At 36.4% G+C, this 12725-nt stretch overlaps 1 protein-coding gene across 2 annotated transcripts in view; it reads left to right on the forward strand.

The window, feature by feature from the left end:
* Positions 1-4188: 4188 nt before the first annotated feature.
* Positions 4189-12725, forward strand: part of LOC121410182 (E3 ubiquitin-protein ligase CHFR-like) — a 41849-nt gene continuing 33312 nt past the window's right edge. For both annotated transcript variants that reach the window (XR_005969286.1, XM_041602096.1), the window contains exon 1: positions 4189-4367. Coding sequence is in view for 1 of the 2 variants with exons in the window: in XM_041602096.1 (XP_041458030.1) it covers positions 4268-4367 (100 nt within the window). In the remaining variant the exon portion in view is untranslated. The remainder of the gene's footprint in view (positions 4368-12725) is intronic.

The raw sequence follows: 12725 nt of genomic DNA on the forward strand, positions 1-12725 counted from the left end.
TTACATGTTTTATGACCAGCGCGTTTTGTTATTATGCGCAAAGAGATATTTTTGTTAACTTGTTAATTTCGCGGATTGGAATTTGGTTACAATGAGTTCTTATGACAGCGATGCCTGGCGATTTACTTATTTTACATTACAAATATGAAGTGATATTCAAAAGGGTTGTAGATTAAATGGGACAATTAAACATCATGCACTTTGATATGGGGAGGTGTGAATCTGAGAAAAGTTACCCTCTGGGATTTACGTCCATGGGTTTTCCCTGTGTATCTTGCCACCCTTTTACTCCCGTTTATTTTCCCATCCTTTTAAATTAATTGATGTGTTAAGATTAATTTATTCACCACTGGTGGAATGGAACACCCTATCAACAAAAGTTGTTTTTCGTCGGGGTCCTTTTATGTCATGTTTTAAAAAATATCATATAAATAAACATTTCATTCTTTTTCATTTTCAACCTCCACCCATCTGTTTAAAAGTCCTGGAAAAGAATGTTTTTATTTAGTAACAATATACACAAATTGAGAGGGAACTAACTGATTGATAGCATACTGTAATCAGTACTATCATCATGATAAAACTTTTCATTTTTTCATCATCATTATTAGGCCTATAATTTTTCTACCCTAAATTATTGGGGGGGGGGGTGATAATACAGGCCACCCCCCAAGTGGGGGGATGTATCCACCATCCCCCCTCCCTGATCGACACCCGTGGTAGGGAGCAAAATGATTTAATTGAGTCTGGGAGAGGACTCCAAAGGTCAGGACCATGATGTCTTACGGATCTCTGGGCACTAAGTAGTTTTGGATCGACTACATGTAAACTAGAAGAATTACGGGTGGGTAAAATCATGAATGGTTTTATTCAAAGTATAAATATTTTTTAAATGAATTCGGTAGCATCCCATCTAAATATTTGAATATGAACAATAAACTCTGTAGTGTATTAATGTCAAATACTGTCAGAGTTTTTAATTGGCAAAATAATGGTTTGGAGTGAGATAAATATTGTGAACCGGAAATGTGAAGTGTTTTTTTCTGCAATAAGTGAATATAATTTATTTTTGTTTTGAATAGAATTTATTTTGTTTTGTTCGTTGTAGCTCATACTAAACTGCTATACGTTATATACGGTAAAATCAATGAATTATAAAGCAACACAAGTGTTTTGCAAAGAATATATTTCTTAAATCTATATAGCATACCAACATTCCTAGAAAGAGAGGTTATTATATGGCGTATATGTTCGTTCCAATCTAATTTTTCGTCAATGACGATCGACACCCAAAAACTTCGTTTGATGATTTCTTTCAAGAGAAACATTACCTATAAATATGTTGTAATGTAAGTAATTTGTATGAGATTGTATGTGTTTAAAATACATGAAATTAGTTTTGCTGATATTGAGAGACAATATCTTACGTTAATTTACACCATAAAGATAATTTCAGTAACTCATTATTTTGTGTGTCAACTAGGGTGTTAAGGTTGTGATGTGAGTAAAATATGTTAGTGTAATCTGCAAATAATATGAACTATAGAAGAGAAGTTAAGTCATTGATATATAATTAAACAAAATTAATAATGGGCCTAATATCGATCCTTATGGGACACCGCATCTGATTGGTAAGAAAAGTTGAAGAAATATCGTTATACAACATACATTGTTTTCTATTGGTTAAATAGCTTTGAAACCAGGAAAGGGCAACCACAAATTCCATAGTTTTTAAAGTAAAATTTGGTGGTCAATCGTATCAAATGCCTCAGGTTGATAGATCCATAAATACCCCTGTTACATGTTCTTTATTGGCTATAGAATTGTTATTTTATCATATAATCGAGTCAACTGAATCGAGTCAGTTGAATGACTTTTTTTGAAACCATATTGATTTGAATTGAATAAATAATGTGTATCCAAAAACTTGTATAGTCTCTTGTAAATAATCTTATCAATGATTTTAGATATAGGGCCAATTAATCGATAAATAGGTCTATAAATACTTATTCAATGAGGGTTGTCTTTCTTAGCAATTTTTAAGCACTCTGCACATTTCCCAGTATTGAGTAAGAGATATATGAGTCATCCCTCAGAGGGGGTGCAATAGGCCTACAAGGTATACTTGTTTAAGGAGACAATTGCTAACTCTACCGTGGCCCTGTGCTTTACTCGACTTAAGAGTTTTTGTTATTTCTATAGAACGTAAAAATTACCATCATTATGATTTTGGCGTGATCAGCCTCCGCCCCCCCCCCCCCCTTCAAAACCATTCTGCGGTGCTCCCAACTAGGCCTATAGCTGTGCCCCTGCATCAATTTGTATTTCTGTTTTAAGTTTATTTCATATTCTATTTGTGCTCTATTGTCACCTCATGCAATTATGATCACTTGTATTACATCTAAGTTAAAGAATAACAAGCAGAATTTGATCTCGAAGCCCCCCCCCCCCCCAAAAAAAAAAACGAATCACGTAGGACAAAACTGTTATACAAAAATCAAGTCAAGACAAGATACTCGTATCGTACTCGTATCATAGAGATGTATATTGACACTAGAGTAATCGCTCGCATTGACGCGCGCGTAATGCGGCTGTGATTCCATGTATTGCGCAGCCGCCATCTTAAAGAGGGCAAGAGCGCGGATTTATAACACACGGCTCTATTGGAGAATATCACATATTTCACTTTTTTATATTTTCAATTTAATGCTGTATGCAACGTTAAAATCACAAGGCAAAACATTTTTATGTTAAAATATATGATAACCATGCATATTTTATAAAGGAGATGGACTGAACATCCAGAAAACGGGGGAAAAACGACGAGGTCGACTGAGTAGTAGTTATTCAATATATTAGCCATCATATAGCATATACCGTGACAAGGGTGTCAGATAAGGTCAACTTAACACTTTAGAGTGTTCATATGTTCTCTTGATTTGGTGCTCATTTGACACTCAGTGTTCAAGCAATATACTGTATTGAAACAACACTTAGAGTGTAAAATAAACACCAAATACTCAGAAGTGTTGAAACAACACCGTGACAGGCGGGTGTTGGATAGAAGTTACACTTCACTGGAGTAACTCAACACTGTCTGTTGTTGGGGTATTTTAAAAAAATACCCTAGTGTTAAGTTACACCGTCAGGCTGCAGGTGTTGAAGAACTTGAAATCGGACACCAAATGGTGTGAATCCGAACCGTGAAACAACTTACACCAAAGCTGGTGTAAGTGGTGTTGGTATTTTTTTTACACCAATGGGTGATTTAAACTTTCGTTTAAATGTTCGTTTCTGCAGGTGTTCGAGGGTGTCAAATGAACACCAAATGTTGTCAACTTCATAACATTCTCCGACTCGTGTTCAAATCGAACACCAAGACTGGTGTTGATATATTTTAACATCCTTAATGTTGGTAATCTTAACACCAGTGGCAGTGTAACTCCAACACCAGATGGTGAGGTCCTTTATTGATTGGGCTGCTAGATTTAACACCCGTGGTGTTAAATATAGCTATAACGTCGCATAGTCTCCAATATTTAATGGGTTATCAGTGATTCACCATATGATTTCTACTTTGATTTCCTCAAAATTAACTGAAAGGAGGGGAAACTTCAGACCAAGCCCTGATCTACATCATAGGTAATGCACGTACAGCAACCTATTTTCCCCCGTTTTCAACACTTCTGAGTATTTGGTGTTTATTTTACACTCTAAGTGTTGTTTCAATACAGTATATTGCTTGAACACTGAGTGTCAAATGAGCACCAAATAATGAGAACATATGAACACTCTAAAGTGTTAAGTTGACCTTATCTGACACCCTTGTCACGGTGCTCTTCAGTCGACCTTGTCGTTTTCCCCCGTTTTCTGGATGTTCAGTCCATCTCCTTTATAAAATATGCATGTTTATCATATATTTTAACATAAAAATGTTTTGCCTTGTGATTTTAACGTTGCATACAGCATTAAATTTAAAATATGATGTAAAAAAGTGAAATATGTGATATTCTCCCATAGAGCCGTGTGTTATAAATCCGCGCTCTTGCCCTCTTTAAGATGGCGGCAGCCCCGAACATGGAATCACAGCAATTTGATGAAGTCCGCCCTCTAGTGTCAATAATATACATCTCTATGACTCGTATACGTACGTACGTACCGGTATACATTTTAACAGTACCACGCATGCGTCGTACGTACCGTACCGTACCAAGATCTGACTGAGGGTTGAGACCGCCGCAACTAACTCCAGAAATTTCCTTGAAATATGGCAAACAGCCCGTGGGCACAATTTGTCTGCATAAGCGAAGAAGATGGTCTTATTATCCCTATTTCAAACGATGTATTTTCCGTTGGGAGAGCTAAAGGTAAGGGCTAAAACTAAATAGATCTCATTCTTACGTGTTGGCGGAAACCGCATCGCAGCGGAGATCCACCGGCCACTGGCTTGAAGCTCTGCCGCTGCCAAAGGCGACTGGTGCTTCTGTGTTTTCGAACAAGCAGAGTCAGTCGTGAGTTCCAAAGACCAAGCAAGCTGCTCGCGCTCGCCGGCCCGTGGACATGGTGGATTGCGCGAAACTCGTGCTCCTGTATGTTAGCCAGAGTGCAGTGGGCTTATACCCCGGGGGTGGGGGGGGGGGGGGGGCACTCAGTATAGAATGCATAGTCATGATAGTGGGTATGTGCCGCGGAGGCCGGAGGGGACCCCCATTTCAAATTTCCGTTCCAAGGCATAGCATTTTCTTATCGAGGAAAAAGAAGCGAGAAATCCACTCCAAAGCTTCGCATATTTTTCGTTACGCCGCTCCAATCGCATTGAATGAGCTGCAATTTTGATGAAAAGCGGCCGCAGAGCTCCCCCGGCGGAGGCCGCGCTAGCTGCATCATGCACGCATTTAACCGTTCCATAGCGATGCATACGCACTCACAGTCACGCTGGCGATCCGTTCCAAGAATCCAAGGACCCTCGTTTTCACAAACAATTGTCGTTCCGAAGCCCGTTCCGAGGACCCTCCATTTTACAATAAGCCCGCTCCAAGGCCCCCGTTTTTTGTCTCGCCCGCGGCACACCCCCACCACTTTTTTGGTCGAGTGCCCCCCCCCCCCCCCCCCCGGGGCTTACACAGGGTGACCAGATTTCACAAAATGAAATACAGGACAATTGGCAGTGATTGGCAAAAAAGATCAACAATGAAGGTTGCACAGTCTTAGACTAGTGAAAAAAAGATAAAGATCTGGGAGTGAACGAAAGAATGAAGGAGAGAAAGAAAAGAGATGAACTGAGGAGAAAGAAAAATGAAGGAAAACATATAAGAAGAATAAAAGAAGGATGAAAGAAAGAGAAAAAAGTTTCCATCATTGTTTGAATTGGCAAGACTGAGCCAAGAGTTCCATATGTCCCCTGCACTAAAATTGAAAAAAAATATGGAGGTTTATCAAGAATTATCTAACATATATCTAAGAGTTTTAAGAAGGAAAAGTCGGATACATACCAAAATTGGCTTTATTCCATCAAAAATTTGAGTGTGTGTAATTCCCAACGGCATCGGTTTATTTAGTCAGAAAAATGAACACCCAATACTCTTGGAGAGTAGACTAGTCGTAATATCGGTTGATAACTGTTATGAAACCCCTGGCTTTCAACAATTCCTGCTAGCTCAGTGTGAGTAAGGTGACAGACTGGAGATGCTTTGTTCTGCAGCGAGAGGTTCGAATCCAAGTTCTCACCGGAAGTAAGAAAAATGAAGAAATAAGAGAAAGACAGAAGGGGGTTTTGGATAAGTATTTTTAAAAATTAGTGGAGGGGACATTTGGAAGTCTTTCCTTTAAATTGAATACAGATAGAAAGAAAAAGAAGGAGGAAAGAAGGAAAGAAAAAAGTTTCCTTCTGTCTTTGGAAGAAGAAAAACGGGAGCGTTTCATAAACATTTTCATCCGACAAGTTGTCAGATCTGACATCTTTCCTTAATTTTGATTGGCTGAGAGTCACTGTTTCTATGGTAACTGTCAGATAAAAAAGGACTTGTTGGATAAAGCATCCGACAAGAAAGGAAGGAAGGGTGGAAAAGAAAGAATAAGGGAAAATAAAGAATAAAAGAAAGGATAGAGAAGGGAGGAGAGAATGAAAAAAAAATAATGGAAGGAGAGAAAGAACAAAAAGAAAAAGGAGAGGAAGGGAGAAGGAAGCAAAGAAAAGTTTAAGGAAAGAAAGAATGAAGGAAATAAAAAAGGAAATTTGTTAATTTAATAAAGAAGGCAAGTAAGAGAAAGAAGGAAAGAAAAATAAACGAAAGGGACAAAGGATCCGGAAAGAAAGACAGAATAAACATAAATGGAACAAAAAAAGGGCAAGCAAAAGGATAGAAGAATGAAGTAAGAATGATAGAAGAGGGAAAAAGTTCAAACTTTAAGCAAACAAAAATAATCCAATCCAACAAAAATCAATGATATTTTGTGTTTTTTAAATATATCTAACTTTCTAAGTTAAAACCTAAAAAACTAAATTGTTATAGAAATGAATAAAATTTCAAAGCAAAACATTGTCAACTTAAAGATTAGATGAACATCACAGCATCATACACAATAAATTTCAAAATGAAAGCTGAAACAACTAGATGTAGTTATGAAAGCTCAATAACTTGTTCCTCCGATTATATCTCCAAATCAGTAATCTGAGAATCCAAAATATGATTATACAAATTTCCTGCTGATTTTGTGAGTATATTGGTGGAAAAAACTGTTCATCATGTCATTTTTCGCACCATTGAGAATGTGCTCCGATCCTACATACTTAGCTAGTAGTAGCCTGCCACACAGGTAGCAGGCTAGTTCGTTTGCAATATATTGGGTTAGCAAGAATATCACCGCAGAACTTGAAAAAGTGTAGTTATCAATTTTGTTGTTATCTCTGCTCCATCATCTGTTGGTTATTGGATGAAAACTTGTCACTTTTAAATGTATTTACTACATTTTGTTCAATATTCTGAAATACGGGGCAAATAGGTGTCACAGGAAGGGTTTTTCGGGACAATGGGATAAAGAAGCAAAATATGGGACGATCTTGGGAAATACGGGATGTCTGGTCACCCTGGATTACCAAGCCAGGCCAGGATGCTCCTGGGGCCCGTTTCTCAACTCCGTAAAGACATCATAAATCTCCATACGTCTAATTACTTGAGTCAGAGATCGTGAGCTACTTGTCTGCTAACCGTAATGATTTTCCATTAAAAATGATCTTTTCGTTTCTGAAAACTGTTATCCGTTTCAACAATGTGATTGATCTAAAAAATTGAAATCCTTTGTTTTGTCACTGAAAATGTACAGAGCAAAAACCTGAATTCCGTTTTGCAAAGGTGAATTCCATCACAAACTTTACACATGCAATACATAGAAAGATACCAGGGCTCGAAATTGGTGGCGGTCCGGGGGCCATTGACCGCCTAAAGCTCCGTCGGGCACCCTAAAAGTCGGGTAATAGTGCCCGGGCTGACCACCAGAAAAAATAAATGTAGAAGACCGAAAATGAAATTTTTCAACGTTTTCCCATATTTCACAAGCAAAAAAGAGAGAAAACAAAGTTAACAACTAATTCCCTCAATTTATTTAGCAAGCCGGTTTTGCGCTATTTTCTTCAATCTACACACACACACAAAGTCAGCATACAAACATGTACTAGCCGGTGCACATGGCCGGGCCTCCCGCCCGTGTGTGGCAGGCATTCAGGCTGTGCTTACCTGCACTCCGGAAGTACCTGGACATCCCCGATCAAAGAGTGAACAATTCCACATGAAAAATATTTTTCCACCAATATAATCACAAATTCGGCGGGAATTTGTTATGATTATATGGATTCTCATATTACTGATTTGGTGATGTGATCAGAGGAGCAAGTTATTGAGTTTTCAGCTTTCGTTTTGAATCTTGAGATCGGTGTGAACTTGTAGCTGTGTGAGTGTGATGCCGTGATGATTCACATACATTAATTTTCAAGTTTGACAGTTTCACTTTGAAATCTAATAATTTATTCTAGAACATTTTAGTTTTCTATCAATTTTTATGATATATATAAAAAAATGATCTGTATTTTTTTTTAGATGATTGGATTTTTTTTAAGTTTGAATTTTCCTCTTCCTTTCTTTTTCTTTGTTTTCAATCCTTACTTCATCCTTTCTGCTGGCCTTTTCTGTTCCATCTATCTTTGTTTTCAATCTTTCCTTGCTTTCTTTCCTCATACTTTCATTCCTTCTTTTTTTCTTATTTCCTTCTTTCTTTCCTTAAATTTTTGTTTGCTCCCTTCTCTCTCCCTCTCGTTCTTCTTTTTGTTCTTTATTTCTGTAATCCCTTCTTTCTTTCAGCTCCTTCTTCCATTCTTTTCTTTCTTTGGTTCTCTCTTTGCTACATTCTTTTATCCTTTTCTTTTCCCTTATTCTTTCCTTCCTAATTTTTCTTTTTCTCTCTTATTTTTTCGTTTCCTCATTCCTTCTTTCTTCATCCTTTCTCTTATCCTTCCTTAATTCTTTTTTCATTCCATCTATCTTTATTTCCTAGCTTTCCTTCCTTTAATTCTATGTTCATTTATTATCTTAATTCATTCTTTCTTATTTCTCTCATTGTTTTTCATTCTTTTCTTCTTTTTAATTCCTTCATTCTTTCCTCGAGATTTTCTTTTTGCTTCCTTCTCCCTTCTCCGCTTTCTTTATGTTCTGTTTCCTTCTTCAATTACTTTCTTTTTTTCATTCTCTCTCCCCTTCATTCTTCCCTTATTCTTTCTTTCCTTCCTGATTTTTCTTTTTCTCTCTTATTTTTTTTCGTTTCCTCATTCCTTCTTTCTTCATCCTTTCTCTTATCCTTCCTTAATTCTTTTTTTCATTCCATCTATCTTTATTCCCTTTCTTTCCTCATTTTTTTCTTACTTTCTTTTTCTTTCTCGCCTTCATTCTTTCTTTCACACATTAATTCATCTTCCATTTTTTTCTTTTTTTGTTTTTCTTTTTTTTTTTGTTTGTTTCTTTCTTTGTTTACTTATTTATTTATTTATCTATCTATTTATTTAATTATTTAAAAGAATGAAGCATGTTCCTTTCCTTTATTCTTTCTTTCATCCTGATTTATCCTCTCTCTCTTTTCATTTTTTCCCCATCATTCTCTTTACTTCATTTTTCCATTTATCTTCTCTGTTCTCTTTTCTTCCCTTTTTTCTCTCTCCTTCATTCTTTATTTATTTCCTTCCTTATTTATTTATTTCCCTCCTTCCTTCCTTCTTTCTTTCTTTGTATTTGTATTCAGTATTATTTTCAGTGATTCTCGCAGCTAGAGGCTGAATTGTGGAATCTTTTACAAATAAAAAATAAAAACATTACATAAACATCATAAATAATTACATGTACATAATCACACAATGCAAAATTAAAATGTAGTGTTTCGCAGCAAACATACGCATACAGAGTTGATACACTTTACAATCATGATACAATATTTTCGATATGCATGTGGTGACCACCTAAACTGCCATTTGACCACCTAAAGTTCAGTCCAGGGTGCCCGGCTGACTTCCAAAAATTAAAGTTAATCGAGAGGCCTGGATACTAAAAAATTCTGACTCAAAATGGTGGGAAAACAATGAATTTTGGGCATTTCATGTGAAGGCCTCAAAATGCAACCTTTTTCATCAAAATTCCCGAATCGCTTGCAACGTGAATGAGTGTGCAGACATGGGGTACCATTTTTGTTTCAATCTCAAAAGGACCACCCGAGGTTTGTTCCAAGAAAATCATATATTTATTTTTCATGAGATATTTGGTTTACATGAAGGCCTACTCATAATAATATAAGTAGGAATGGGCTATACATGTAGCTCTACATAGGTCAAAAGTATTTTTGTAATTTCAATATGACAACAGTTTTTTTTTTAATTCCTTGTAATGTATCACAACATGAAATGACAATATTTTTTGTCTCAGGTCCGAGAAAAAAGTGTGCCTGACCAGAATCCAAAATGGCCGCCAAAGCCCCCCCCCCACAATCACAGTTTTGGCGACAACTTCTTTATTTGGTGGTCTTTTTCTCTGGTTTTGGTGTCTATTCATATGGTTTTGGGGCAGGCAATTTGTTTTTCCTATGATTTGTAGAGTTAAAAGATGATTTTCCAATTTTTATAGCCTTTTTTCAACCCAAAAGTAGGTTTTGTCATCCTGGGGTTCTTGGATATTAGATGGTACGAGGTCAACAATAGCAAGCAGCTTCATAGAGCTATATTGCTTTTATTCCTCTACTTTGAGTTTAGCTACAAGACGCGTATAGAGGACAACAATATAATGAGCAGTGCTTGATAAAAAAATACTTGCATCGGCCGATAATTATGAATGCTAAATCCTGCTTCAACTGGTCTAGTGTGCGAAATATTTTAGCATCGAGTTGGGATTCATGATATTTATCGGCCGATGCAAGTATTTTTTTACTAAATGGCCACAAACCCCAGAAACATGATCTCACTTTGCTACAGTCATGACAATTCACACATAGTGACTGCACTCTACTTCAACACACTCGATCGAACCCCTCACCCGTACCCGGGCCGGGTTGGGAAAAACAATATTCACATGCACACATCGTTTGGACAACACGGTCGTGTGTTGCTGCCCTCTACATGATCAAAGATATAACAGTACGATATTGGGGTCTTGAAATCCAAAATGACGGATAGGTGAAAATCATTGACTGCTGAAAACGATGTCCAAAAAACCCCAAAATTATGGATGAAATTTCATTTAACCATGAAATAATGCTAATAATAGAGAATAAAAGATGTATTGATGTTAAATGTGTTTCTGAACCCACATAGATCCGATTAGAACGGATTCTATAAGCCAAGGCTCCACATTAACTTTTTTTTTTTTTTTCAAATAATTTTTTTTGGTGGCCCATTAGTAAAGTTTGGTGGCCCGAAAAATATAAAGAAAAACATTAATTAAAAATGAATAAAACAAACTGAAATATTCTGCAGTCACTACCACGTACCACTATTCTTTGTACATCTTGTATATAAATCGTGCTTGCTGTTATTTTACTTTGCTTATTTTGTGGTAATATATAAATTGTTCTACAATGTATCATTGTGAATATGAAATGATTGAAAGAGAATAAAAGAATTGTGTTGCTCCCAGGTTGTGTGGACTTTTAATCTCCGTATAGACACACACTCATAATGGTAAAGTAAATAAATAGTGCATATAGCAAACTCAGATTGATTTACAAAACAATGATTTTTCCTTCCTTTTTGATCGTAAAACCTAAATGCAGGCCCCAAATCCAGTTTATTTTCTCTTTTCCAGCATATTATAGCAGGAGAAAATCACAGAAAATATGCTGCAGAATTAGAACAATGTATAAAAGGGGGAAATAAACAAAAATAATTTTTAGAATAGTATATTGAAAAAAAAGCAAAAATTGTAAAAATGAATAAGTGAAATAAGACAAAAAAATGAAGTAAGAAAAAACAAAGAACAGGAAAAAAAATTGAGAAAAAAAAGAAAATGTAAGAAAAATGAATAAGACAAAATTATCAGAAAAAATGGGGAAAATTATTATTATTCAGTAGAAACATGTTCTTTAATCAGGCATATTCAATGGGAAGGGGTATAAATGGTTTAATCACTGTAAAAAAATGACAGAAAAAAATAAGAAAACGGCAAGTTATCTGGAAAAAACAGTGAGAATATTCCTTCCCTATATTTGACAAAATGATGGAAAAAATTCACATTTCATATCAATAAAATGCCTTCCCAAAGTATTTACTTCCTTAAGAGTGGTTTAAGAAGTCATTTATAAACAAGAAAGAAAGAAGCTGTCTATTCAAGACAGCTTCGAAAATAAACCAAATATCAACATACATACAAATGCACATGTGGGACTGTGATGTACTCACCTATGTGTATTAATGCATTTGGAAATCGGTCTTTTTGAGTCAAAAGAGAGGTCATAATTCCTCCTTTTAATGCTTGCAAATTATCAGGTTTCAGTAATATGGACAGTAGAAGGGCATTTCATTGGTGTAAAATGTGACTTTGACGTAGATTTTCAAAGTTCTGGGGAAGATTTCTTAGCAGTAACATTTCGCATCGCAGCTCCCTGAGTCTGAATAGTCTGCTAGTGCACAGCCAGCTGCAGTGGTTTCACGCATGCAAAGCTCAGCCAGACAGCCGGCACGGTCGGCCGAATAATAGTTACTGTATGCTAGCGGTAGGCCTACATACTGTCATGACTGCAATCTGTATGTGTGTGTGTATTTGTGTGTAGATTAACAAAAAAGGCGCATTACGAATTGACTTGCAATTTGAACTGTAGAAAGTTGATAAATGCACGCAAAATCGGGAGAAAAATTGCGCTACTTTGAAAATTATTGGTTGCCCGATTCGGGCCACCAAAACTTAACATTTTTCAATAATGGTTGCCCGAGATGAATTTTTGGTGGCCCCGGGCCACCGCTAATGTCGAGCCTTGCTATAGCATTGTTGGTACAGTGGCAGATACAAATTTTGACCAGCGCGAGTGTTGTCATATTGCTAGTCAATGTGTAAACGGAATAGACTTTGTACACAAAGTCTATGGGGAAACAGAATTTCCATTTTCTGACATGCTGAAACTGAATTTATGATTTTCTAAAACGGAAAAGGCAATTTTTTTTAAACGGGAAATCGCTGTCCCTATATGATATTAATCCCCAGGAG

This window comes from Lytechinus variegatus, chromosome 1, assembly GCF_018143015.1.
Source record: "Lytechinus variegatus isolate NC3 chromosome 1, Lvar_3.0, whole genome shotgun sequence".
NCBI classification, from domain to species: domain Eukaryota; kingdom Metazoa; phylum Echinodermata; class Echinoidea; order Temnopleuroida; family Toxopneustidae; genus Lytechinus; species Lytechinus variegatus.